The following is a 26382-nucleotide window of genomic DNA, read 5'->3' as shown; positions in this document are numbered from 1 at the left end:
TCTCAGATTTTCTCTGACCTGTTCTGTGTAGCCTAAACTACTTAAATACTTATTTCAAGTGAACTGCAGGTCTTTGTAGTTTGAGTCCGCAATATTAATGCTTGAAGTCACTGAAAACAGATTTTAACATAAGTAAGTGCACCTTAAAGTGATTACCATATGGCTCCTCTACATCATCATTATTATTATTATTATTATCAATATTATTATTACTATTATTATCATTAATCATACTAATAAGTAAACCTTCATCTTGAGGTCTTTTTACCCTTTTAATGACCAATGTTTTGAACAGTGACGCTTCATGCCTTACAGATGTTTTTTTTTTTTCAGTACTATCTTGTGAATGTTGCCCCTGAGAGGTAAAGAAAGTTTTACCACTTCAAACGTGTGAGAACGAATAAGACACAGCAGATCCTGTGCAGGCGTCTGGATGTGCTACATGCCCAGACAAGAGAGCGATGTTATCATCCTGATTTGACAACACCACTGTTTGTGCATTCCCCCCCATCTGAAAGGCCCAGATTGAAACCCCCAGCTTTCAAATTGGAGTCTTCAGAGATGGAGTTTATCTACTAAAGCAGATTAGTACAGCCAGCTGATCATGGAGAAAATAATCAGCTATTCACAGAGCAACCAAAAATATATATATAAAAAAACGCGCTTCAATGTTGTGGCATTGAAAGCCATGAAGCCTAGTAAAATAAATGAGTCAAACAATTCAAGTCTTAAATTTCATTAATGATGCTTCATAAACACTTTCAACAGTTTACAGATCTATACCAACCAGCCACAACACTAAAACCAGGTACTTAATTAAAACCTAACCCCCAGTGTAATTCAAACCCAATCAGCCACAACATTAAAACCAAGTCCTGATATTTTAATTAAAGCCAGAAGTCTTATTAAAATCTAACTTCAAACCCTACGCCAGCCCAAATCCATCAGCCCATACAGAAATGCATTATATGAAATAACTGCCCTTATGATGCTATTTACATTGCCATATACATCATGCTGATACATTTTTTATCATAGCATGTGAAATACCAGAGTAAAATTTGCATATGTGCATACATCAGATACATGTTAATGTACATGTGAATATATATATATATATGTGATTATGTCATATATTACCTCATACTGTATATACTTCATGCTGTGTATGTAAATTGTAAATATGTACATACTGCATCATGGGAGTCACAACATTCACAGATCAGTGTAAGCCTACATCTCCATAGTGTGTGGGGAGCGCTGTACTGAAAACCTATTCAGCTGTGTAATAATAACACAGTTTTCTCTAAAGGGATAGTTCAGGGTTTTTGAACAGATTTCATATGAGGCACTGATACATTCTCAGTACCGACTTTTACTCTCATTGGTATAAACAAGTTTCTGTCAAATTGACATGATAAGATATTTGAACTACAACTGATGAAGGCTGATGAACACGTGTGGTGAAATGCTATGGAGCAGCAGAGTTAGTCTCTATCCCATTAATATCACTACTCACTTTGATTTTGAACTAAAAAAAAAAATCAAATTATTGTTTATATTTTTGGAAATGGGGTTATTTGTTTTCATGTTCAGGAAAAAAAAAACCCACACAATTAAACAGCAATGTTTGTGCCTGTTTTCCTTGAATTGTACCTGTCAAAATCAAAATGGCCGACGTGGCCACGCCTCGACCTCGACTTTACCTGCTGTTGTGACTCATTCTCAGCGGTTGCTTCGAGGAAGTGGAGGCGTTGAGTCTCGGTGCCCGCGGGTGCGTTGATTTATAAGAAAAAAGGACGGGAAAATGTTGCGCATCGAGGTGTTCGTTGTGAAATTGGAGCATTGATATGTGGACCAAAGTTACTGATGTTCAGTGTGGGACAGCCGGGGCCAGCATGTCCCTGTCATCGCTCACAGTCTGTCTGCACGTATTTGTTCTAACCTGCATCGTCTCCACTGTACCAGGTGAGTTTGACTTTAATTTTGAACACATACACTGTGAAAGGTGGTGGACCAGCTGTTTAAACTGTGTATTTTTGGAATAATGTTCGATTATTGAGACAGGCGCGCACAACACCCATACCATTCTTATCATTGTTGCTGTTGTTTACTAACAAGGTGTTACAGAAAACCTGTTGAGACCAGAATAACTTTAAAATAAGAATAAAACGTATTAATTCAAGTTGGAAGAAGAGATACTGATTTACCTGTTGATTGTTTTTGTTTTTTTTCTTGGTTCATAAAATACTTGAAAACGTTTGAAAAATGTCGATTAAAATGCCTGCGTACTCAAAAAGTCTTATTAGAGGAGCAAAGAAACCATGGCAGAACATATTTACACTTTAGAATCTGAAGTCACTGTTTTTTTTAAACACTCAGATTAACAGATTATCAAAATGGTAGATGATTCATTTAGTAGCAATTTGCCAATCGATTAATCAGTTACTAATGTGCAGAAAAAGCTAAATACACCAATAGCTTTGTGCCTTCTGCCATCACATTGGACATTGGAAGTATATGTATTGTTATGTGCAAATTGCAAAAACAAATATCTATCTATCTATCTATCTATCTGCAGTCTCAGTGTTGTGTACATGACTGGACTGTGCTGACTTGATGTTGTTTTGGTCACAATCCGCACCATCCACAAGCAACACACTAATGACCTGATGTGTCATACATCTTGTCAAATGAAAGGTTGTCTGTTCAGTTCTGTTCAGAGAGAGTACTGTAAATCTGGGATATGTGAAGAAGCAGGCAGTTGATTTATATTGCACATTAGTTGCCATAGTGTGTGTGTGAACATGACCCTGTTTGTTAAGTTAGTCATAGAAGGAGTGGAGCCGACTCGTCAGCTCCATCCATCTCTCAGCTCATTTAGTCATACTCACTCTGTAACGCTTCATATATTCTGATTTTCAGCCACGTGACAGTGGTGGTTTTATCTCATCGTCCATTACTGTGTTTGTTTGTTTTTCAGGGGTACACATGTTGACCATCACCCCGGACAGAGGCAGCACAATCAGCATTAGAAGTACTCGGGTCAATGGTTGTAAAGTGTGCATAGGTGCAGGACACTTACAGCGATGTGATACATCTCTGCTGTTAAAAGCCAACACTCCCGTCTCAGTGGAGTTTGAATGTTCCAGACCTCAAGATGAATTCAGAGTAGAAATTAGCCGCATTATCGGTAAGATTGTTTCTATTCATGGAAGACGGGAAAAAAAAGATATTAAATGAAAAGTTTGACCTGTGAAGTAATCAGACTGTCAACATTAATGTGAAATTGTTTCCTCAGAATGCTCCACAAAGTCATGCAGTAGCCACATCGTCCAAACTGACTCTGGATCACTTCCTTTGCTGAATTTTAACCGCAAATTCACCTGGAACGTGCAAGCAACGTCACCAAAAGCGTTCAAAATTGACTTCACTGAGACAGGTCTGACACAGATTAATCCAGCTGAGAGATGTCCAGACAGACACAGCTACACCCTCCAGGCCTTCCAGAAGACGGGGCCTGTGGCCATTGGGAAATACTGCAGAAAGGGTGCTATCAGGAGTGCTCAGATACTAAATCTAGGCAGCTTTTCTCTGGAGGTCCCAGCAGGAGAGACGCTGCAAAAAGGCCAGTTTGATGTGTCTGTCGGGGAGGAAATCAAGTGTGAGTTGGATTAAGTCTTCACCTCCAGAATTTATTTTTTTTCTCATGTGTCTTTCAAAGTCACTTTATTTTATTTTCTTGTCTCTCTCCTAGCCCTTGCCAAAATCACACTGACGTTACCTCAAGGGACATCATCCTCAGAGCTGCTCTCTCCAAACTACCCAGACAGCTTTCCTGATGATGATGTGATGGAGTGGAGCGTTCACGTCCCGGACAAACACAAGACGGCCCTAAGGTTCCTGAACCTCACACAGCCGACTTGTCTGAAGAAGGAGACGGCAGTGGAGTACCACAGCAAAGGGAGTGGGGCGTCGGTGAGGCGTCTGACGGAGCCTCAGTTGGAACAGAAGTCGGGGGACTTCTCCATGACATTGAGAAACTGTGAGATGGACAGAAGACGAGCTGGTTCTCCTGGACTTAGCCTGAGCATCCAGCTGTCTACATCAAGGACAAGTTCATCAGGTGTGTACCTCATCTGCAGTACGTCAGATATATTTATTCGGTTTTGCTGTAAAGTTTTGTTTCATGTTTTTGTTCACTTATTAACATCTCAGATATTCATGAAAAAGGGATCGAAAAGACCTTGAGAGAGAGAGAAATATTTTGAACATGGGTTGTTACATGTTTTATAGGCAGATACAAGTCTGTATGCCTAATTAACTAAAAACATAGCCCTTTTTTATATAAATTAATCACATCTTCTCAGTCTAGGTACACACTTTCAAGACTCTCCGTTGTCTGCCACGAGAGAGAGCTGTTTTAAAATACAACCATCTCAGCCTTAAATGGAGACATTTAGACTTGTTAGTGAACACAGTGGAGCATTAAGCCGCTGATGAGACAGATATTCCACAGATATTAACACCTCTTCAGTCTGTAACATTGTTTATTCAATCGAAAGTAATGACAAGCTAGTGGTGCCCAGTGTTTTACCTGAAAATTTGATTTAATCGGATCGGAATATCAAATGTAAAAATGTCAAATGAAGAAAAAGTAAATGTTTTTACACTAGTGATCACACACTAGTCTAAAAATGTGGAGGATGTCTCCCACATGTTGCAGCAGGTTTGTCTCAAAATGATCCCTTTTTTTTATCTGATCATGTTACAACACAGTTGCTGTTCCATTAGTCAGGGGAGTTAGAGAATTTGAGACATGCTTATTGTATAGACAGTGGGCCTCAGGATCTTTATCTGAGCCCTTGGGTCAGAAGTTTGGGGAGCGCTGCGATTGCCTCATTGCTGAGTCATGAGTGACAACAGCAGCACTTCCTCCAGTGACTGGGGAATCCCATTAAGCTTTGTCCGTTTATTTCAAATACCTGTCCAATGTGTTTGTAATGATCAATCATGATTTCATTGCTTACGGATGTGATTTTAATTTTTGTGACTTTCCTTTAGTGCTGTGTAAGGTGGACCTGAGCAAAGTGGAGGTCCTTTTCCTCTACATCGTGAAGCTGAGACCAGCATCTGCCTGTGAGATGAAATTAAACTCTGTGAGAAAGGACAAGATCACAGTGACATCAAATAGTGATCTGTCTTTCCAGGACTGTTTGCCTGAAGATGTACAAGTCACCGCCTTGAGAGTCATAGGTAAATTCAAATTTAAATCTTGGACAGGGTTTCCCTGGGAATGGCATATTGGAATCAGTATTTTATTTCATTACTTCTGATGATATAGTCCAGGTCTTTTTTTGATGACTGAAAGGATTGGTTTACACTCACACCATTATTAATATTAATATTTTTCAAAGCAGATTTGTTGCTGTGGAGCATGCTCAGAGCTACCAGATGAGGTGGAGTGTGACTGAGCATATTCACGGAGTTGTAATTTGACTCTCAGTCACATTATCTGGGCGTGTTAGTAGTCCATCTTTAAGAGATTTGAATTTGTACTATTTCAGTCCATAAACATGCATTTTAAAAGTAAAGTTTTAGTCAAACTAAGAATAATTTTAATTCATATAACAATTGTTTTATGTTTAAAAGTTGCATACCACATATTTAAAGAGACAACCTGCCTCTTTTCCAACATTCTGTTTCATAAAATGTTATTTTTTCACTTTCACGTCAGAATGTCGTCATCATCTCAAAGACTGCCCGAAGGTTCGTCTCTCATTACCTATGCTACCTAGCTGCCTCCCTGCCCCTCTGAGTAGCATCACCTGGATTCTGCGTCCCCCAACACATGGCACTGTGGAGCTGACTGCTCCCACTGGGCCCTTAAAGCAGAGCCTACCTGGACAGCCATGCAATGACAGTATTATTATCAGTGTGGCCGAAGAAGATGGTGCTCCTATTGGACGCTTCTGCCCACAAGGAGCCATACAGAAAATCCAAATCCACACCAACATGTCTGTTACTGTGTCCAGGATGGGCAGTAACACACTGAGGACATCTTACAGAAATGTGCTGGATGCCTGTTTTAAAGCAGACATATCAGGTAACAAGCAGCTTTGGTTGAATCAAAATGAAAACAATGTATTTCAGTGATATTTTATCTTCATTAATTATTCATTTGTACCTCACATTTAGAAAGATACATATTCACTGTCGCTTCAAAGAAAGACAAGCCTGTGCTTTTGGCCACTCCTGGATGGCCAGTTGGAATGAAGTATCCCTCCACCGTCTCCTGGATTGTCTCCGTCCCCCCAAAGATGGAGGCACACCTGATGTTTGCCAATCTCAGTCAGCCCAAGTGCGGCAACGGCCACACCGATATCAGGGTGCAGAGAGTCGGCTGCCTGGAGGAGGACTACAGCCGCAGGGAGGATGAAGAGGCAGAGCATGAGATTGTTGTCGCTGGAACATTCTACCTCAACATGTCCAGCTGTATGCCCGAAAGAGGACACTTCAGCGTCATCACTAGCATCACCCTGCGGCAGAGCAAGAGTAAGAGGATGCCTGTGCAGGCATTTTTATTGCACTTTGCACTTCATTCTTTTTTTTATTCATGGAAAAGATACATTTACACACAAATAAAAGTATACAATATAGTACAAAATAGGGTGTCAGACTTTGTATTACAAGGATTATGCAGTTAAACAAGAGTACAACGTATCATGACAGGCCTAATGTGTTGTTTTTCTTATATTTAGGTCTTCTGTTGATCATCCTGAGTGTGGTGGCTGCTCTGCTGGTCATTTTTGTGATTGTGCTGGTTGTGGTCTGCGTGGTGATTAAGTGAGTGCACTGGTTTTTATCTGTTTTATCACCTGCTGGTTTTTTCCTCTTGTGAAATGATCACATAGATTTAATCTCATTTAAGTGGACAACAGTTGATTTACAAGAGATGCTGTATTAAACTAGAATGTCGTTCCTGCCAAACAGAAAGAAGAAGAAGAGGTTGAATCATGAGGTGTCCATCTACAACCCAAATGGCACCAGCTTCTTGCCTGGACAAACCAACTTCCCTAAAACGCGTGAAGACAATGAGTCCCATGTGTACGCCTCCATTGAGGACTCTCTAGTCTACACACACCTGCTGAGAAAGGGGATGGAGATTGGTGTCTATGGAGAAACCGATGCATACTGTTCCTTCACAGGACACACAGAGTCACAAAAGCCATTGGTTTCTACAGGCTCCCGTGACGATATGGAGGTCGGGGTGTATCAAACCTATCTGAACTCAAATCAACAAGCTCCTCCACTTCCCAAAAGACCTCCAAGCCAACCCCTGGTGGACAATGAGATTTACCAGACTGAGGACATTAATGGGGGGGAGCATTCTCCAGATCTGGGGCTGAGGCTGGAACCAGAAGGAGGAAACTGATTGGATTCAGCTTTTTTTTTCTCTTTACCTTACCTACTTGAACATATGAGATAACAATTCCCTGGCGCCTATGTGATCACCTGCCTTGAAAGAAGCTATTTTATTTCTTTTTCTTTCAAGTATAGATTTGCACCAAAGCCAGACACTAAATAGCCCCGTACAAATGTGTATGTAGCGCTTACCTTATTTCATTTCAGATGAAGAGACATTTGTTTGTTTCTAACATAGTACTTAACCACCCTCTTTATACCACTTTTTGCCACTATAAAGTGCTTTTGTGCTTTTGGGCTATGAATGTTTGAATGAATGCTATTTTAACATATTGTATGTATGTATTCTGTATATATTATGGATATTTGTACAGAGGCAAACCTATTTTCTATTTGCTGAGTTTATGTGTAATTAAACCTCCAAATGGAGAGGACAGTGCTGTTGCAATACATTGTTTTTTATAGCATAATCAAAATCTGATGGTCTATTGCAGGAGATTGCAACAGCAGTGTATGTGAATGGAGTGAACTGTAATTTGGAAATAAAAATGTAAAACTATTTTTTTTATCTGCCACAGGGACTTGTGGGTTATTCACGCCATAAATGTGCCTTCAATGGATGGTAACTATATGATTGCTAACACAAATAAAGATTTAGAGTTGGTTTCAGCCTAAAATATATAAAAACTGATTCCTTTTTTTGAATGAATCTTCAGGAAATTTCAAGATCAAGCTGCTGCTAAGTTATCCATTTCTGATGCACTACAGACCTTTTGGTTGTATTTGTTCTGAACTGCAGTGTTATAGAATAAACATCTTTGTAAACTCTCAAGTGCACTAGTTCACTTATTACACAAAGAAACATCAGTGGGGTTTTTTCCTGTATGAACGACCAAGTTAATTAGTTCATAGCTGCTTTATTAGCCACTGTGACCTATTACATTTTTCATTTCATTATTCACCTTTAGTAGCCTCCACATCAGTCACCAGTTAGTAGCTGCTACATTAGCCACCATGACCATGCATGAGTCACTGTTAGCAGCTTCTGCATTAGCCACCATGACCATCCATTAGTCACTGTTAGCAGCTTCTACATTAGCTACCAAGACCAGTTAGAAACTGAAAAAAGCAGTTAGCAGGTATTACATTAGTCACTCTGCCTTGTGCTGTTACATTAGCTTTTTCATTATTCACCATGACCAGTTAGCAACCTCTAAATGAGTCACCATGACAGTTAGTAGTTGCCACAATAAGCACTGTGACCTGTGCTGTTACATTAGCCACCCCAACCTGTTAGCAGCTTTTGCATTAGCCACCGAAACCAGTTAGCAACTGCAACATAAAGCCAATGTTACCTGTGCTGTTAGCCATAGTGACCTGGAAATGTCACCAGTCACCATGACTATTTATAAGATTTTACACTAGCTGATCAACAGCCACCGTGACCATTTGTTAGATTAATTATTGCCACAATGACAGTTAAAAGCTTATAGAGCCATCACCCACAAACATAGACTTAGATCTTAGAGCATTGATTTACTTTGGACCGCATAACTCAAGTAAGGAAACATTACGGGTCAACAATTACTATTGTCTCCGATTCAGTGAGGTAAATTCCCTCGTGCAGTTCCGAAAATGAACAGCAGAGGAAGACACATTTCTAATTTTGATAGCGTGTCTGGTAAAAGTAAAAACTCAGTGAACAATGGACTGGTTTTGCTTAAGAGCTGTGCAAAGTTAGGTGTGACCGTAAATAATTGTACTGTCTTTCTGTTGAAGAGACTTTCCCCCTCTAAACCCCTGACACTCACATCAGTGCATGTCCATGCAAATAACCCTTTTGTTTGGGTGACGACCTACACATGTACTTTTATCGAGAAAAGAGTAGGAAAGCTTCAGAGACTTTAATCATAATTGACTCAAAAAAGATCATCCAAATTCTAAAGGATGGCCATTCGGATTCACAATGTTCTAGAAACATTGGTTGGCCTTTGTTAATCTTGCAAGATAGAAGAGTGTATTTGCACTATGGGAAACTGAGCGGCCTAGGTCAAAGTACCTCTGAGTGCTTTTTCTACCATTTCTTCTGTATCTTTGAACAGAATCTAAGGACTGATGCATCTGAGAAGACACGTTTATTGGTCATAATGTAATATAAACAATATAATTATAGTCAGAAAAAAGAAAAGATAGGAAAGGCATTATAAAAAATGCTGTTTACAAAACAAAGTGAAGCTATCCAGTGGTGTTTACTTTCTTGAATATTAGTTCCAAAACATGTGGAATGTTAAAGAACATTTTACTGAATATATGTAAAATATCATGTGCCAGTGAGTTTAGCTTATACGTTGACATAGTGTGCCCAAGAACATCAACATTACAATGACTTGGTCAAGAAAATGTGAGATTAAGAAAGATGCAGTACACAGTTTCTTTTTAATGCATTACATAATTGTACCTGAAATGTCACAAACACTCTCAGATGATGTTGAACTCACACACCGAGGCCTTCTCAGCCTTGCAGCTCTCATCAAACCACTTCCCTTTTGCTGTGGTGGAGAGGATGGCACAGTTCTGGCCTCGACCTCCGTCTGGCTGCTGAGTGATCTCTGTCTCCCAGTTCTTAAAGCGCACACCGGAACCCGACTGGTCCACCCACTGACCGTCAGTCACCATGTCATTGATTCCCAGCCAGACATGCTCCTCTGGGCCAATGCTCTGGCGCACGTAGCTGTAGAGTTGGTCGTTCTCGTCTCCTGTCAGAGGAGTGCCCAGGCTGCCTCCTTTAGCGATGCAGTCATCACTGGCAGCATGAAAAGTCTTCTTCACTGGGTCAGCCAGGAAACACTTGCCGAGGATCTTTGTGCCCCTTAGACAAACTAAAGAGGAAAACTTTCAGTCAGATGTTTAAACAGAGGTCATAGTGTCACTCCTCTTTTGCTTCTGTGCACCACAGCTAATGTGATATTTTCAAATGGTCTGCAATACCTGTGTGTAAAGCCTGCTGTTCTTTCATCACATTCAGCTCCTGCACGATGTCACTTATTTGTTGTTTCAGCTCCTCGATGGCAGCATTGTTCGCAGAGTCTGAAAGAGTATGTTCAGCAATGTATGTGAGAATATTGTTTTCCTTTTCTTCAAATTGAACTCAGTCCTACCTTTCTTGCCATTCCTTCTCTTTGATGTGCTCTGCTGAAAAGTGCAGTTTGCCAGCAGAAGAAGGTAAAACATCAACCAAAGTCCTCGAGTCTCCATAGCGCTTTGAAAAACACGTTAAAAACCACTGGAGAAAAAGCTGTTTTGGTGCAGCACCAGAAAAGCTCCCCACAGCTCTGTGTCCTGGCCAGACTGTTGTGTTTTACAAGAGCAGTATGAGGAAATCTTATCTCAGAGAAAACAAATGTTTTACAGATGTTTAACAGGCATTTGTGTTGCTTTTGAACTTTGGAAAGGGAGATGGATATACAGGATATACCGACAACCATGACTCTGGATCCATATGCTTGCCCTGTATCATAAAAGACAGAACAGCTGAGCCTTTTCTGAATAAGTGTTATATCACATTTCTTATGCAATCAAAATGGAAACATTTTAAAATGTGATTATAATCTACCAAATAATAGGTTACAATTGTTTTTTAGTCACTATTTTGTAATGTAACTATAGACTTAATCCTTTGTTTTCTTGTGAGAGAGTCTGTTGTGTTTCTGCTGAAGGCTCCACCAGGACAGAGGGTGGATGTTTCGGGATTTTTTTCCAGTGACCACATCTGGATCCGTTCAGTGAGCTGTAGGCGGTGCAGATGACACATGGCCCAAACGGACACTTATATGAGGAAAGACATTTGTGAACTTAATATTTATTAATGTTTCATCTCATAGACTATCAAGACTAGTTTTCAGTTTGAGTGAGCATTGCCAACAATGAGAAAATGTATTTAAGTGATGTAATCAGCATTTGAACATGAGCAAACTCGGGCTGCAACTAACAACTGCTTTCATAATCTATTAATCTGTTTGAAAAATGTTGAGCAGTGTTGCAAATGCTGTTTTCAAATGTCTTGTTTGTCTACAAACCAAAATGACTCAGTTTTAATTATTTCTTTGCAATATGGAGCAAAGAATAAATTGAATAACCATTGCAGCCCTAGAGCAAATATACTTAGAATGGCCTTTTATACAGTATATATATATAAAAAAGGGTAACAAGGTTGTGTTTTTACCATCGGTTTGTGTGCAGCATAAAGCAAAAAGTAAACAAGATGGTTTTTGATGCAAACGTATTCGATTTTGGAGATGATGCAGGTACCAAAACTGAGCTGTCTTGGCTAAGTTTGCACTGCTTGAATGCTTTCCCTAGTACGTATAGTAGTAGTGTGTTTTTTATTGTATTACTTGCAGACGCCATATTACAACAACAGTATTAAGCAATTCTCCACCAGAGACCACATTGTATCTCAGAAGACAGGAATTTAAATACCCAGACAACCCGTTGTTAAAATAAGTTTCATATGCCTGAGCAAAGTTTAACATGTTGTCTTGTGTGTTTAGTATAATTTCTGTTGTGAAATGAATAAAAAAATACTGGGATAAACTGGGGGATTTTATCAATATATTTGACATAAAATAATTGCAAAATGAATACAGTACTTTCAGTAGAACAGTTACATGACATTCACTGAAAATGAAGTCATTAGTGTACAAAAGTTCAGGCAGCAGCAAAGGCAGCTTGTAAATACAAACAGAATAACAGTGCCGGTGTGTGCGCTGCTCTGTGCTCAGCAGACACTAGAGTCTCTGATTCAGAGTCCCACAGACAGTGCATGGGTCACAGTAAAATCATCACTCAAATGCATAGATAGTTAATTAATTGTATAATAATCACCTCAGCAACCAGCACTTCTTTCTTCCAAAGAACAATAACAATGACGTGTGTGGTTTACTGCCGAGATGACAACACAGAAGAGCTAACAGTACACAGACTGTTACATGGAAGGCTTATATTAGGCTTCTGCACAAACAGTGTATTCTACTGATGCACATTTGTTTGTATCACAATTTATTGAATACTGCAACATCTACGCTCAGTGAGCTTTGTGCATTTGTTCATTGCTCAGCGAAGAAGAAGAAGAAGAAGAAGAAGAAGAAGCACTTCAGAGAAGTACAAAGCCATTTGAATCACAACTTTGCAAAGCTCAATATTTCCCAAGAGTGCAACTCCAATGCTTTGATACCTCTTTCTGGGTATATTTGTCAAATAATTTATCAATTTAGAAATCTGTGTCACAATGCAAGAAAAACAAAGGCAGAAAAGGAAAACTAAAAAATCCACACAAGGGTTGAAAAATCCGAATTAAAAACAATTAAATACAGAACACAACAACAAGTGTAAATGAAAAACATGCAGAAATGCATTAAGTGTGCTTCATGTTTGAAGAAAAAAAGAAATACAATGAGTCCTCTTCATCTTGTTGCCACGTAAAGCTTCTGCAAAGTGTTAAGCACCATGTACTGCTGGTCTATGTTGGGCAAAGAACTGCAACAAAAACAGAAGAGATGAACATTAGCAGAGCTACAAGTGAATGAAGATTGTTTCAGTAAGTTAATTTTAAGTGAGGAAATGAGAAAAGGGAAAATCACACCTGTAGCTTCACTGTACTTATCTCACAGAGGTTGGGTGAAGGATAAATATGTGCAGGCAACTAATAATCATAATAAGCATGTTAAGTGTTCAACAGCAGGGATAAAACATGATAAACCGTGCAGCAGTCGGTCAGTAAACATCACCAACTGAAGGGGAGAAGTGAGGGGAACGTCGGGGTCGGACTGCGCTGCACTTAAATGGTAGAGTGGGGGCGCTCTTGATTCCCATTGTGAGTGACAACACAAGTGAGCGCACACATCACATGGCATTGTGTCACAAACCTCTTCGTCCACCGCTCACACCAGAGCTAGCCAGTGTAAGGCAGCAATGAATTAGGCAGAGCAGAACAAAAAGAACAAAAAAAAATGAAGGAGCAAAAGCAAAAAAGTATGTGAAGTAAAGGACACACAGAAGAGGACACACTGGTAGTCTCATGTGCATCACATTTATAATATTTTACATGAAATTGAGTAAAGTTGTGATGTACAGGTTTTCCTATAACCCCATGGTAACATTTTAGAAGACAAATGCTTTAGACCTCAGTCAGCATCCAAATGACCTGATTTAGATTAGATTCAACTTAATTGTCGTTGCTTGTCACAGGTTTGACGCAATGGAGATGCAGATTGCATCTAACCAGAACTTCATAAGCAGTGACAGAATAATATTCTAGTATGTCTACTGCTACAGGTATATACAGTGGGCTGTAACTACAGTATATGGTATGTATAAATATAAAGGATGTACAGGGGTGCAGATTGTTAGTATAACTGGGGAAATAAACGATATTGTGGTATGGATGATTTACCACTGCAATGACAGCGATAAACTCAGATATGTATTATGTACAGTAGTGCAAGTAGAATATACGGAATAGCGCAATTATGATTATATAGTACTGGATAGCGGTGCAATATATGCAGTATAGACAATTCAATGCAGGGGGTTAGTGAATGTTAAGCTACTGTAGCGCCTCCCAGAGGGCAGGAGGGCAAACAGTCCATGTGCTGAGTGGTAGGAGTCTTTCTAGATGGAATGCGCTCTTCTCCTGAGCACACACACGTTTGCCCTTCTGCACTCTGGGAGGCGCTACAGGAGCTCCCAGACGCCTACATTATGAGATTCACAAATCACACAGTGGAAAAAAAGGTCTACATTTTAGGTAAAATCACATGTAGATGTACATGAGATTTTTAAGCAATATAAGATTTAAAAAATGTTGACTTAGTTTCCTCACTTTCAGGGTGCATGTTGCTTCACTGGTCACAATGTCCTGACTTAAATGGTGACCAGTGTGATCAATGTGATCAGTAACACCTGTGCGTCTCCTGCTAAGACATGTCAACATGGCTGCAGTGCAAAGGGCCAATTTTAAGTAAATGTGATGACAACTGTCAAAAAACACATTATTATGGCACAGATGATTTGTAACCCTGCATTTGTATATTATGCTACAACTGATCATTCATGGCCTAAAACTCCACTGCTGATACTCACCTTTGAGAATGTAGTCTGTCAAGAGACCAGGCACCTTGTCACTGTCATCCCTCATCGCTTCCAGGACTGAGAAGCAGCAGACAGACAGGAATTTAGTTCATCAGTCACAGCCACTCAAGCTCAAAGAACAGTGGGTGAAGATGAAGAAACATACTCTTGGTCAGGATCTGGAGGTCCTCGATGGAAGGAGGATGTCCTTTCTCCTCATACGGGATGACTGTGGTCAAATACTGTGCACAGTGACAAGGACAGGAACACACGGGAACTTTTAAATTGAATCTTTATGTGGCATTTACTTGAGTTGCAGATTTGCTTTAATGACCAGTATGAAGCATTTAGGAGGGTGTGTTGGTATAAATTGAATAAACTAAAACATAATTATGTTGAAATGTTAAAGTCTGATTTCAAATGAAATTGTTTGGCTTTTAGGCGTGACGGTAGCTCAGAGCGAGTACTTAAGTACAAAATACAAGTATCTTTAATTTAATTTATTTGTATTTCCAGCAACTTTTACTCCACTACCTTTCCTCTAACTATCTTTGTTACTCGTCACTACCAAATAAAGTCAGAAGAACAGTTGGTAATGGTCTGTGTTTATATAGAGCTTTTCTAGTCTTGATGAGACTTGCAGAGCCAGGAATTGAACCCACAACCTTCCAGTTGAAAGACTAATCACCCTATCACTGAGCCACCATGGCTCAAACATTACTCCTAACTCTTTATACTTTTACTTCTATAACTTAAGTACATTTTATATTAGAAAATTACTTTTGATACTTGCACAGTAAACGTCAAATACATTAATACTTTTACTTAAGTAATATAATAAAAAGGTGGCTTCAACTTCTCTCAAAGTAGTTTTCTGGTAAGATACTTGCACAAGTATACCTTTAAGTTACTTTATATAAGACTGGTTGTCTACATGCAGATGTGTCCTTGGGAAAGTGCACTATAAATACAGAGCATTTACCATTTACTTTTAAATAACCTTAGAATAAGCCTTTCATATGTACTTCGTGCTTTACAGAGGAACCGCTCTGAGATGTGAAGACCACCATAGTTTGAAAAGGAAGAAAATGAATACTTCTGTGAGTTGACACTCTTATCAAAGTGTACATTTTCATCAAAGACAGCAGAACTGCTAAAGCTCAGCAGCAGAGAGAGAGAGAGAGAGAAGAAAGGAGAAGTAACCTGTCTTTCACTGCTCCCACTCCCAAAAGTTTGCCGGAAGCTGTTTTGAAAGACAGAGGAGAGTCCCTCCATGCTGAGGCGCTGAGCAGGAAGGAAGTGAATTTGAGAAACAAAGAAGAGAGATAATTAAGGAACAGAAGAGATGTTCAGGTAAAAAAACTTTAAGTGTGAGTAAAGGGAAAGATCTCAACATAGACTTCAGTAATATCACTATCACTGAAAGAAGTACTGACTACTCCGAGTGTTTTCTCAGCGCGGCCGTGTGAAGACCCAGCTCCACCTTTGAACTTCTTCTTCTTCTTGAGCAGCTCGCGGTGCTCCTTCTGCCGGTTCTGAACATCGATGAGCACCGAGATGAAACTGTTCTTGACCTCTTTCTCAAATTCCAGTTCATCCCTCCGAGCCAGCTGCTGCACCAGCTCCTCTGAAAACCTCCTGATGTTCGTCTCCGTCTCCTCCATACATTCATTCAGCTCTGCAACACTCAGAGTCCTGACCCCTGACAGCAGACGAGGTTAAAATATAATCAGCAAATTATAGAAGAGAAAATACAGTGTACACATGGAGGAAAGTGGAAACAGACGCACCAATGTAATGTATTTCAATTCAATTATTGAATTACATTACATTATTATTATTATAAATGTTACAACTGCCACCGTATTGTTTTTGTGTGTACGTTTGTTTCTTGTTTTCTTCTTCTGAATGGATTGAGTGGTGTGTGTGTGTGTATGTATGTAAATAGGTGGGTGCTAGGGCTAGGACTCCATTGAGCTACTGCCACTGTCCTGCTTACTGATTGGTTGCTGCTATGATGACGTCTTCCTTTTAATCTGGCAAGATGGAGTGCTGGACGTGAGGAGGAACTCACTCAGCTTCTACCTCAGTGTTTCCCAACCCGGGTCGTCCTGCTCCAACACACCTGATTCAGATGAACAGCTCGTTATCAGGCTTCTGCAGAGCTTGATAACGAGCTGACCATTTGAATCAGGTGTGTTGGAGCAAAGAAACATGGATTGCTCACAATTACAAAATGAAACCAAAATTTTAATTGAAATGTCCACTGTGTAAGATCTAGGAAAGTTTAAGAAATTGACAGACATTGAACATAGTACCCATATGTATGTTTCTACTGTATATGTATATATTTGCTTTAAAAAAAAAAAAAAGTTTTCATACAATACACCTTTTAAATGTATTTGCCACAGCCGCCCAAACAGCAACATTTTGAAGCTGATGCTTACCACACAAAACAGCAGCTCCACCCACACACACCAACTACATGAACCAGCAAAAGACAGAGGACACGGCAGAGAGTGGGTAGATGAGTAGATGAGATTTGTAAAAGGGGGTTTCACGTCCTTTCTGGTATGTATAGGCCACTGTACTGTAGGTCCCTGAAGGGTGAGTATGTTGCAATCTGCAGTCTCACCATTAGATGGCACTGATTCTTACACACTGGACCTTTAATTCTGATTAACTGATTCTATGTCAAGAACCGTTGATGGTGTTGTAGAAGTGTATTAACAAATCGTAAAACAATGATTTATGACCATAACATATAATAGTGATAACAAACAAAGAGAGAGTGTATCATAGGATATTCATTATTTGTCTGGATCAGCAGACACTCACTGTCCTTGAAGCCGGGGCTGCTGTTGGAGCGCTGCATGTCCAAAGAGAGCATCGAGAAGTCTGACTGAGGCAGAGTGTTCTTTGCTTCCACGTCAGGCGAGTCCTGCATCATCTCCTCTATCTCCTCAATCACCTGAGAGTGTCAACAGGAAGAGAGAGAGCGTTACAACGTGAGATGCTTAACCTCCGTGGGAATCGAAGAATGATTTCAGCCATGTCACATAGGCTTGTAGCTGTGTGGCTGCTAACAGGAGGGCGCTGGTGTTGACATGTAACGTACCTGCTCTGCAGTGAAGAGGGGCTCATCTGCCAGGCAAGAGACGATGATGGAGTGCATGTCCAGCTGCTCCCTCAGCTCCTCATCATCCGACAGCTCCGCCGTGACATCAGTCTTCCTCTGGACAGGAACAGGACGGGGGTTTAATCAGAGCGCTAAAACCTTGGCACAATGAATATTTGAGATTTGTGAAATGAACAGATGAGAGATTTAGCGGGGGTCAGGGAAAGTGGGTCAGTTGGATGGTGGTGAGGTGGGTGGAGTCACTCACAGGTTTCTCCTCCAGATTAAATATGGGGACTTGGAGCGAGCGCATTTGAGAACACTTCCAGTCAACCGGCATCACTTGTCCATAGTTGGTGGTTAAAACTTTCCAAATTCTGTGGATGGACGAGAACAAACATATTGTCCTTCATCATCACAATCGTCTTATTCTGTAGCTGAGGCACAGAGGACACTGAATGTGCAAAGACAGCACAAATGTACCATAACCAGATTACTACGTACTATTTGGAACAATGTCACTGGATAAATGACACCGACTGTAAAGATGTAAATACAAATCAAAAGAGCATTTTAGCCGAGTCATGTTTGGGCTTTGTTCTTTTTGGGAGAACAATAATTTGTTAGACAGTTGGAGAATTATATCTTTGAAATGTCTTGACAAAATGTGTTGTTAACAGTTTCATAGTTCATAAATGCTCTAAAATTACTGTATCGGAACAATATCAGTAGATACTCAAGTTTGTGATATCCTAATCATCCCATTCTTAGAATGTGCTTATTTGTAAGTAGACTGACTGTATGTACTTTAAAATAAACATAGTTTTTTTAAAAACACAGTTTTCATGGCCATAAAATAAACCTCTTATATGTAATTTAAAGCAAAAGCCATCATACTTCCACAGCAGCCTGATCAGGCGAACAAGTCAGACCAAACATAAAGAAGTACATCCTTCCTGCCACCTGGAGGCCAACAAAGTTCCCAGATGTGTGTAAAGGAGAGAGGATGAGTGGCAAAGTTCACCGTTTGTTACGATGTGCAGTCTCCACATTAGACATCAATACTAATAAACCTACTTTTCGTCAACTCAACAAATAAAATGCCTATGCAATAGCATGTGGTTTTGGAATTATCATCGTCACTTATTTGAACATCCACAACAAAAATAGGAATCCGCCTGCAACTAATGATCAGTTTTACCATCAATGATGTTGTCGTCAGAGGGTGATGTGCATATGGTCACACTTAGAGTTACTTCATTCAGTCCAAACACTTAAATACTCACACAAGTGCAAAAAAACCCAATACATTGACATTATGACAATAAAAATGATCATATAGAAAATAAGTGTCAGATGAGTAGTTATCGGCTGTAACAAAATAAAAGTCCACTTATATCGACAATATTGGCTTTTTGAAGCCATTTAAGGACAAATGCAGATATCATACCGATATTAATGCATCCATCGCTTCTATTATGGCTTGATCAAAGATGGCTGTCACTGCCGCGTCACATCCTCTACAGAAAACAACCGATATAAACAACAATAACACTGGTTTCATGTGTCCACACTGCAGGTACATAGGTTTAATAAACATGTGGAAATAACAGATGTAAGGAAATTGTGAACCAGACAAACAAACAAACAAACCACTCACTCGTCTTTCTCCAGCAGCGTGTCCTCGGTGATCTCACTAACAGCAGCGATGCTCTCTGTCCCGGCGTGAACATTTCGGAAGCACTCGGATAATCTGGCGTCAAACACGTTCCCCAGCTCCTCCTTGGACCTAAAAGCACCACTTTCCCCGGGGAGAAAGCTGCTGTTCTCGTGCAGCTCGAGGACATCACCATCATCACCATCATGTCCTTGCAGAAGTAGCAGCAGCGGGAGCTGAGGCGTAGCTTCCCCCGAGGCGGTGCGGCCTGCGGCGGCCGCTGCTCGGCCTTTCAGCGGCAGCAGCTCCTGCTCTGAGTCCGTGTTTAAATCACCCACATGCGGCCAGTCGTCGTCGAGATGTGCGGCAGCTGCAGCCATATCCCGGACCAGCTTAACAGCGCCGCGTAAAGGCTGAATGAGTGGCGGGACAAGAAGAGTCAGGCCCCGGCATCATCCTCTATGTTTGCCTGCTCTCTCTCGCTCTCTCTCGCTGCTCCGGACAGTATGGCGTCTCCACGAGCTGCAACCAGGCAGCGTTACCATGGTGATGGTGCGGCGTTCCAGACTCAGCTGCACAATTTTCCCTTTCAAGAGAAATAAATACCTTCATTAATTTAGTGTAAGTAAAGATATTTTAGGCAAACATAAATATTGCAAAAGAAGAACCTCAACTAAAGTAGCTACAAGAAGAAAAAAGAAGAAAAAATAAATTCCAATGAACATACAACCATTTAATACATAATAATACTAACAATAATAATAATCTACAATATAAAAAACAAAAACAAAAACTACAAACAGTTTTTAACGTAAAATTTAAACTCACAGCAAAACACACAAATAAAATGCTGACAAAGTTCAGGAGACGTGAATGTTAAACAGTGTAAAAAAAATAAAAGACATGTTATGGGGACTTATCTTACTCATGGGAACAAAAATCGAGTCCCCATAATGTAAATTAGTACATTTTAAGATTAAGACATGTTTTAAGGTTAGGCTGAGGTCAGGGTAGGATCAGGATTAGGATTAGATTAGTAGTAAATTAAAGAAGTTAGAGTAAGTCTCCAGGAAATTAATGTAAGTCCTCTGAAGTCATGGAAACCAGTGTGTGTGTGTGTGTGTGTGTGTGTGTGAGAGAGAGAGAGAGAGAGAGCGCCCACTGTGGGTGAGACAGGAACCCTGCAGGCAAAGACACCCTGTGTTTCCCATGGCAACAACCTCCCAACAAACACAGGAGCAGGTCTCAGTGAATCCTGTGAGGTAAGGAGCTCGTGCTGCTGCTGCTGTGTTTAATCTTAGTCTCAGGTAAAAAAAAGAAAAAAAGAAAAAGATGAGTTCACCTCTGTCGATGCTGAAGAAAACAAAGCGCGGTCCACTGCAGGGCGTTCACAGTGACCAGTGGTAGGTCATTAGCTCTGTCCTGTCACATTTCTGTAAACATGTACAGCACTGAAGTGTCTTTGACCTGCAGGAGGAAAGACAAAGTGCCTTTCAGGAGAAATCTGTTAAAAGGTAGGTGACACTGAATATACAGACTCCAACTTGAAACAGGAATATTCAGATCCAGTTTGTTTTTTTTGGATTTGTTTTTTTTTTTTTAAAAAGTAAAAGATACTCACAGCAAATTACCTTATCGTTCGTCCTCATTCATCTGCTCAGTTTAAACTTCAGCAGGTTGTCTTCACCATGAGTTGCTGCCATATGCAGATGAACAGGTGTGTCTAATAAAGTGGCCAGTGAGTGTGTCTCTGTGATAATTTTCAGAGTTTCAGACAGCAGTGGTCAACAGTAACGATTCAAGCGATTCAAATTCTTCCCAACTCCATCGAACTCCAGCCAGTGACACCGTCACTTCATTACCCATAGGCCCATTTAAGAACGGTATAAAGATAAAGTTGTTGATTTTTTACCAGTGTGAGACGTATACGTACATATATACACACACTAAGATTGTGATTCCACCAGGGGCTCCACCAAGCGACTTTGAGCTCATGTCTGCCATGATGCAGCGGGTGACACTTCTGGAGATAAAGGTGACGAACCAAACACAGGAGCTTCAGTCTAAGGTGAGCACACACACACACACACACACACACACACACACACTGAGTGTGGACCCTTATAGACATAATGCATTCCATAACCTTAACCATCACAACTAAACGCCTTACCCTAACCTAAACCTAATTCTAACCTTAACCCTAAAACCAGGCCTTAATCCTCAAAAAGCCCGTTAAAGTTGTGTGGACCAGCCAAAATATCCTCGTAAAAATAGGTTTGTTTGACAATTGGTCCTCATAGCCTACTGAAGACATGTACAAACACAAACATATATTAGTGAGGACACTAAATTAGCATAATGCATTCCCTAGCCCCTGAGTGCTTAACCCTAACCTAAACCTAACCTTAAACCTAAAACCAGGTCTGAACCTGAACCTTGTCAGAATGTGAAGACCAGCCAAAATGTTCTCACTTTCCCAAAATGTCTTCACTTAAGTCTATAAGTGTTTTGGTCCTCACTAAGATAGCCATACAAGAACACATGCAGTAAAAAAACATCTTTGACACCTCATGTCACTTCTCTGTTCCTCTGCAGAATAAAAAGATCTCCATGTTGGAAGAGAAGCTGAGGGTTCAGAGAGACTCAGGTAACCACGGACACAGAGAAGGCGAACAGTTAATATAAAGAAGATGAAATGATTTTGCATAAATCCTGAGTGACTGTGTGTGAATTTAGCATCTACACGTGATCTGAGCGGCAGAGACGATGTTGAAAAGAGGTGCCAACAACTGCAGAATCAAGTGCACGAGATGGAGGCGAGTTCACAAAGCACAGCATTTAAATATAACAGTGTCTCTTTATACAATGTGATCTGCTCGTCTCTCTTCTTCAGAGCTTCCTCAGTGACTATGGTTTGATTTGGGTGGGAGACGAGAGGAGCAGCGACTCAGACAAGTGTGAGGAGACTCACAGCTCAGGTACTTCATCTTTGTAGCTGCGTCCTGGTTTATGCTCCATCTGTTATTATTATTATTATTATTATTATTATTATTATTATTATTAATAATTTATTTATTATTAAAAACATATTTTGGATGGATTTATATTAAAGTTTTTATAGTATATTAATTAATGTTATTTTTAACCTAATCTTATGTTTAATCCATTATTTTCACTGAAGTGATGTTATCTACAAAACAAAACATTTCAACAATAATCACGCACAAAACAAACAGAAGAAAGAAAAAAAAGAAATCAGCTCAGTTTCCATGTGCACAACATCATGTTACATGTGATGTGTTAAACATTATTGCACAAATCTTTCATATAAAGTTCCTTAACTTATCTTAAACACACACGTAAGATGTTGAAGTGGAACCAGTTTGTGGACTAAAATGTTTAACATTGGTGATCCACAGATTTCCTACACTTCTATTCTTCTCTTTATTGCTCTTATCACTTTGCTAAACGATATATCACCAAATCGATATTTTGACCCACTCCTATACTCTGCGCAGTTCCATGAATCTGTTTTTGTGGATGAAACCACACTGCCTTGTCACGTCCAATCTTTTCTGCAATCATGATTCACTTACTCCACATGGCTCCATCACTCACCTCTAACCAACAGCTTCTTCTGTGTATCTTTCCTCTGCAGGAACCTCTGAGGGCAGGGATTTCCACATGAACTTTGACCTTGTGTTGCAGAGGATCAAGGACATGAACATCGTTGCCGGGGAGGGAGAGACTTTCGTGCAGTCGACACCCACAGGAGCACAGTTGGCACGAAAGGATCCTGTTCAACTGAGGCTCTACAGCAACGGCATTGTCATGTTTGATGGTCCTTTCCGCTCCTATCAGGAGAACAGCACCCAGGTTGGCCAAATAAAACTGCACAGGGAAAAAAGATAATTTAAAACAAGGATATTTTATGATTCAAGTTGTCTTTTTTTATCGTGAGCAGCAGTTTATGCGAGATCTGATGGATGGGTATTTCCCCTCAGAGCTCCAGGAAAGATTTCCTGATGGAGTTCCTTTTGAGGTGAGTCTCCGATTCTGGTTGTCGTTCAGCAAGTGTACAGATTTGTGACTTAGCGGTGAGTTATTCCGCAGGTTCATGACAGGCGAGATGAAGAATTTATCCTCAGGCTACCTTGGAATACATTTCCAGGTGAAGGACAGACTGTTTGTGGGAAGAAAGATGAATCATCAAATGTTACCGGACACCAAACTCCCGGTAACGTTGACTGTGATCTTCTCAAACATCAGACCTGTGGTAGAAAGTCCCTCGCCTTCAGTGTCATTGTCATGTTTTTCTTCTTTGTTCACAGGCAGGAAACTGACCATGGATCAATTTATGAACCGGATGCCCAAGATGGTGGTCAAAGCTGGACAAGTCATTGATATCAGGGAGTCACTGAGAACAAACCTGCAGGTGAAAACTCATCATTCCACTTCATTTAAAGTCAGTTATCTAGTCTCTATGTCATTTTACTTATAGATGTGTTTTTACTTTAAATGTTATATTTTCAAGGGTTCACCTGCTGCTCCGAGCAGCGACTTGATGATCCTTGTAGACACAGCTGCTCTGCAGGCCATGAAACAGAGGTATTACAGCCTTTCTTTTCAAATATTGTCTAACCTGACAAATAACTGATTTAATATTTGGAATCAATCATTAAAACTCTTGTCGTTCTGTTTAAACTTCAATGAGAAATGTTTTTTTGAAAAGGTTGTGTCTTCCGAATTTTGTTCTCATTTTACATAACAATACTGCCACTGGAAAATAAGGCAACTCAGTTTAAAGCATCGGGTGGAATATCTCAATACAACAATTTCTGCTGTTACAACAGCTTGAAAGAAACAGCTAAATCTCAGTTCACAGTGCACAAGGCTGATTAAAAAAAGCCTTGTCTGCCCGCTCCAACACACCTGATTCAGATGAACAGCTCGTTGTCAGGCTTCTGCAGAGCTTGATAACGAGCCGATCATTTGAATCAGGTGTGTTGGAGCGGGGCAGTGTTCCCTGAGGACCAGGGTTGGGAAACACTGAATGAGGTCCAGGATTCAGACCCCTGACCCCCATGTTGGAGACATTATTTTGTAAAGTGTGATTTTTAATGTCTCCCTCACACTGTCTTGGTAGTACAACACACTTTGTTTGCAGCACCATTCCAGGTGGCAGCATTTGGTCACTTTGAAATGCATTAATAGGCTATTTTAGATAAATAATCGTCATACATGTCAGAACAGTCAATTAAAAACAAAGTTTTCTACCGCCAGGACTTGGATATGTACATGCATATACCAGCTCATTTGACTGTTCTTATATGTGAATACATAACGTATTTACATTTCCTGCTACTTTCCATTTTTCAGGCTGCAGACGTTCAGCTCAGACCGACCGCCGTCGGCCCGTAACATCGTCACGCTGAAGGTGAAGTCCGAGGACGGGAATCAGACTTACATTTTGAAAATGTGTTTCTCAGAAACAATTGGCCACCTGCGGCAGTATCTGGACAAACACAGGTGAGCGCACTCCACTTCCTGTCTCTGTAAACATGTGACTGTAACACTGGTCTCTTACCGGTCACTGTCTCTCTCTTCTTCAGAGGTGGTGGTCCTGCTGATTATGACATCATCAGTGCGCACCCTCAGTTCTGCTACGAAGACGAGAGCAGGGCGCTGCAGTCGTACGGCCTCACAACTAATGCTCATCTACTGCTGCGAAAGAGACAACACTCTCAATCACTTGAAGTCAAATAAACCTTAAAACAAAGCTTGTTTGTTTTTAAGAACAATACAGGTGTTATTAATGTTCATGTGTCCAAGTACAACGCCATTCTTTGAAAATCCATCCATTTTCTACTGCTTTATCCTTCACAATGTTATTACCAAGCAGTTACTTGGTGGCTTGGAAATAAGCCAGTATTATCACACTATTACCAAAGTTACTGTATCCTTAGATTTAGAAAACAAAACAAAAAGTTGAACGTTTTTATTTCTAAAATATGCAAATACAAACAAGGACAAATGTATGAAAATATAAACATCTTTTTCCCTTTTTCGCAAAACATCTGAGATGTTAATTTAAGGCATGCAGAACCTGACTTTCCTCAAGGCAAAACCTTGTGCTACTTGAGTTTAAAAGGTCCCATGAAATGAAAAATGGCTTTTGTGTTCCTGGGTGTGTCATTGTGTGCAATTTGTGGTAAAGGTCTCTGTTGCATATTTTTCTTATATATTACACTCCCTTTATTTTCCTGTAAAGTGTCAAGTTTTTTTAATGGCTTTGACTTGGACGCGAGACAAATATAAAACGCTGTAAAAGGACAGTGTGATCAGAGATTTATAGAGGCTGATCCTTCCTCTGATCGACACCACGAGCACATGGGATTAAAAACGTTTCCCTTTCACCTGAAGAAAGCGATTCGGCCTCAGTGACAGTTGCCTGCCAAACTGTGGCCCATCACATATGAAACACCACATTTTAAAAAGCCACTTCATGGAACCTTTAAACTGCCAGGTTTGCTCAAACATTAGCACAACATTATAGCAACATATTAGGAAGACCCAAAACACTTTCACACCGAGTTGTCAATGCAAACAAAAGAAAATAAATAATACTGAAGATTAATACTGGTTCTTCTCAGTCATACACATCAACACACTGTAAAGCCACTGTCACCTGAAATGTACAGTCTACTGCAAAGTATTTCATCTACACAGAGCAGATTCTACAGGGATCACCCCAGACTCACGAGTTTTTAAATTCAACTTCTTTTTTATCTACTTAGTAAAGAGAAACAGTGTAGGGGCCTTCACTCGCTCAGGGACACGGCCACACACAGTTACCTGCTACATTCAGAGTCAGGGAATGTATCGACTATCCTACTGGCTGACACACAGAGAGAAAAGTCAGAATGGAAGAGTTTGCTGCAGTCGTGACAGAAAGGCACATGTCGGTTTGTCATTCAGAACAAGTCCTGCAGCGGAGGAGTATTCACACACACATTCACAGACTCGCACAACTGCCTCCACCAGAGTTTTC

At 40.2% G+C, this 26382-nt stretch overlaps 4 protein-coding genes across 7 annotated transcripts; 2 read left to right on the top strand and 2 right to left on the bottom strand.

The window, feature by feature from the left end:
• Nucleotides 1-1706: 1706 nt before the first annotated feature.
• LOC122775278 (CUB domain-containing protein 1-like) lies at nucleotides 1707-8253 on the top strand. Its single transcript, XM_044035116.1, has 9 exons — nucleotides 1707-1968; nucleotides 2984-3193; nucleotides 3302-3664; nucleotides 3758-4126; nucleotides 5065-5256; nucleotides 5738-6106; nucleotides 6199-6555; nucleotides 6762-6846; nucleotides 6994-8253. The coding sequence occupies exons 1-9, from the start codon at nucleotides 1851-1853 to the stop codon at nucleotides 7433-7435; spliced, it is 2505 nt and encodes an 834-aa protein (XP_043891051.1). The 5' UTR covers nucleotides 1707-1850; the 3' UTR covers nucleotides 7436-8253.
• A 1292-nt stretch (nucleotides 8254-9545) lies between these two features.
• clec3ba (C-type lectin domain family 3, member Ba) lies at nucleotides 9546-10810 on the bottom strand. Its single transcript, XM_044034541.1, has 3 exons — nucleotides 10584-10810; nucleotides 10414-10512; nucleotides 9546-10304 (listed from the first exon to the last, which is right to left on the bottom strand). Exons 1-3 carry the CDS (start codon nucleotides 10678-10680, stop codon nucleotides 9904-9906), a joined length of 597 nt encoding a protein of 198 aa, XP_043890476.1. The 5' UTR covers nucleotides 10681-10810; the 3' UTR covers nucleotides 9546-9903.
• Nucleotides 10811-12023: 1213 nt separating this feature from the next.
• Nucleotides 12024-19900, bottom strand: fez2a (fasciculation and elongation protein zeta 2a). 4 transcript variants are annotated; one of them, XM_044033341.1, is made up of 10 exons: nucleotides 19332-19899; nucleotides 17940-18048; nucleotides 17672-17788; nucleotides 17392-17524; nucleotides 15990-16255; nucleotides 15757-15837; nucleotides 14720-14795; nucleotides 14566-14631; nucleotides 13350-13375; nucleotides 12827-12960 (listed from the first exon to the last, which is right to left on the bottom strand). In XM_044033341.1, the coding sequence occupies exons 1-9, from the start codon at nucleotides 19706-19708 to the stop codon at nucleotides 13365-13367; spliced, it is 1236 nt and encodes a 411-aa protein (XP_043889276.1). In that variant the 5' UTR covers nucleotides 19709-19899; the 3' UTR covers nucleotides 12827-12960; nucleotides 13350-13364. The 4 variants fall into 4 exon arrangements, with proteins under 4 accessions (XP_043889275.1, XP_043889277.1, XP_043889276.1 ...); XM_044033340.1 differs by lacking the exon at nucleotides 13350-13375 and having other exon boundaries at nucleotides 12024-12960; nucleotides 19332-19898; XM_044033342.1 differs by lacking the exons at nucleotides 13350-13375; nucleotides 15757-15837 and having other exon boundaries at nucleotides 12024-12960; nucleotides 19332-19898.
• Nucleotides 19901-20643: 743 nt separating this feature from the next.
• ubxn11 (UBX domain protein 11) lies at nucleotides 20644-25132 on the top strand. Its single transcript, XM_044033339.1, has 14 exons — nucleotides 20644-20731; nucleotides 20802-20842; nucleotides 21095-21211; nucleotides 21296-21396; nucleotides 21927-21978; nucleotides 22068-22147; nucleotides 22225-22309; nucleotides 22990-23207; nucleotides 23296-23373; nucleotides 23445-23568; nucleotides 23663-23766; nucleotides 23866-23939; nucleotides 24711-24860; nucleotides 24944-25132. Exons 1-14 carry the CDS (start codon nucleotides 20661-20663, stop codon nucleotides 25095-25097), a joined length of 1449 nt encoding a protein of 482 aa, XP_043889274.1. The 5' UTR covers nucleotides 20644-20660; the 3' UTR covers nucleotides 25098-25132.
• Nucleotides 25133-26382: the final 1250 nt, after the last annotated feature.

The sequence above is a fragment of the Solea senegalensis genome, linkage group LG9 (assembly GCF_019176455.1).
Source record: "Solea senegalensis isolate Sse05_10M linkage group LG9, IFAPA_SoseM_1, whole genome shotgun sequence".
NCBI lineage: Eukaryota > Metazoa > Chordata > Actinopteri > Pleuronectiformes > Soleidae > Solea > Solea senegalensis.
The sequence above is the reverse complement of the archived record's forward strand: the minus strand, read 5'-3'. Positions and strand labels throughout refer to the sequence as shown.

Coding starts and splice junctions, on each gene's coding strand:
- ubxn11 (XM_044033339.1), top strand. CDS start 20,661: ATGAGTTCACCTCTGTCGATGCTGAAGAAAACAAAGCGCGGTCCACTG. Junction 21,212..21,295: donor CATAGGCCCATTTAAGAACG/GTATAAAGATAA, acceptor TGATTCCACCAG/GGGCTCCACCAAGCGACTTT. Junction 23,374..23,444: donor CTGATGGAGTTCCTTTTGAG/GTGAGTCTCCGA, acceptor GTTATTCCGCAG/GTTCATGACAGGCGAGATGA.
- clec3ba (XM_044034541.1), bottom strand. CDS start 10,680: ATGGAGACTCGAGGACTTTGGTTGATGTTTTACCTTCTTCTGCTGGCA. Junction 10,513..10,583: donor GAGAAGGAATGGCAAGAAAG/GTAGGACTGAGT, acceptor ATACTCTTTCAG/ACTCTGCGAACAATGCTGCC. Junction 10,305..10,413: donor ACAGCAGGCTTTACACACAG/GTATTGCAGACC, acceptor TTTCCTCTTTAG/TTTGTCTAAGGGGCACAAAG.
- LOC122775278 (XM_044035116.1), top strand. CDS start 1,851: ATGTGGACCAAAGTTACTGATGTTCAGTGTGGGACAGCCGGGGCCAGC. Junction 1,969..2,983: donor CATCGTCTCCACTGTACCAG/GTGAGTTTGACT, acceptor TTTGTTTTTCAG/GGGTACACATGTTGACCATC. Junction 3,665..3,757: donor TGTCGGGGAGGAAATCAAGT/GTGAGTTGGATT, acceptor TCTCTCTCCTAG/CCCTTGCCAAAATCACACTG.
- fez2a (XM_044033340.1), bottom strand. CDS start 19,708: ATGGCTGCAGCTGCCGCACATCTCGACGACGACTGGCCGCATGTGGGT. Junction 16,256..17,391: donor CAGCCCCGGCTTCAAGGACA/GTGAGTGTCTGC, acceptor GTCTGCTGTCAG/GGGTCAGGACTCTGAGTGTT. Junction 15,838..15,989: donor CTGAGAAAACACTCGGAGTA/GTCAGTACTTCT, acceptor CTTCCTGCTCAG/CGCCTCAGCATGGAGGGACT.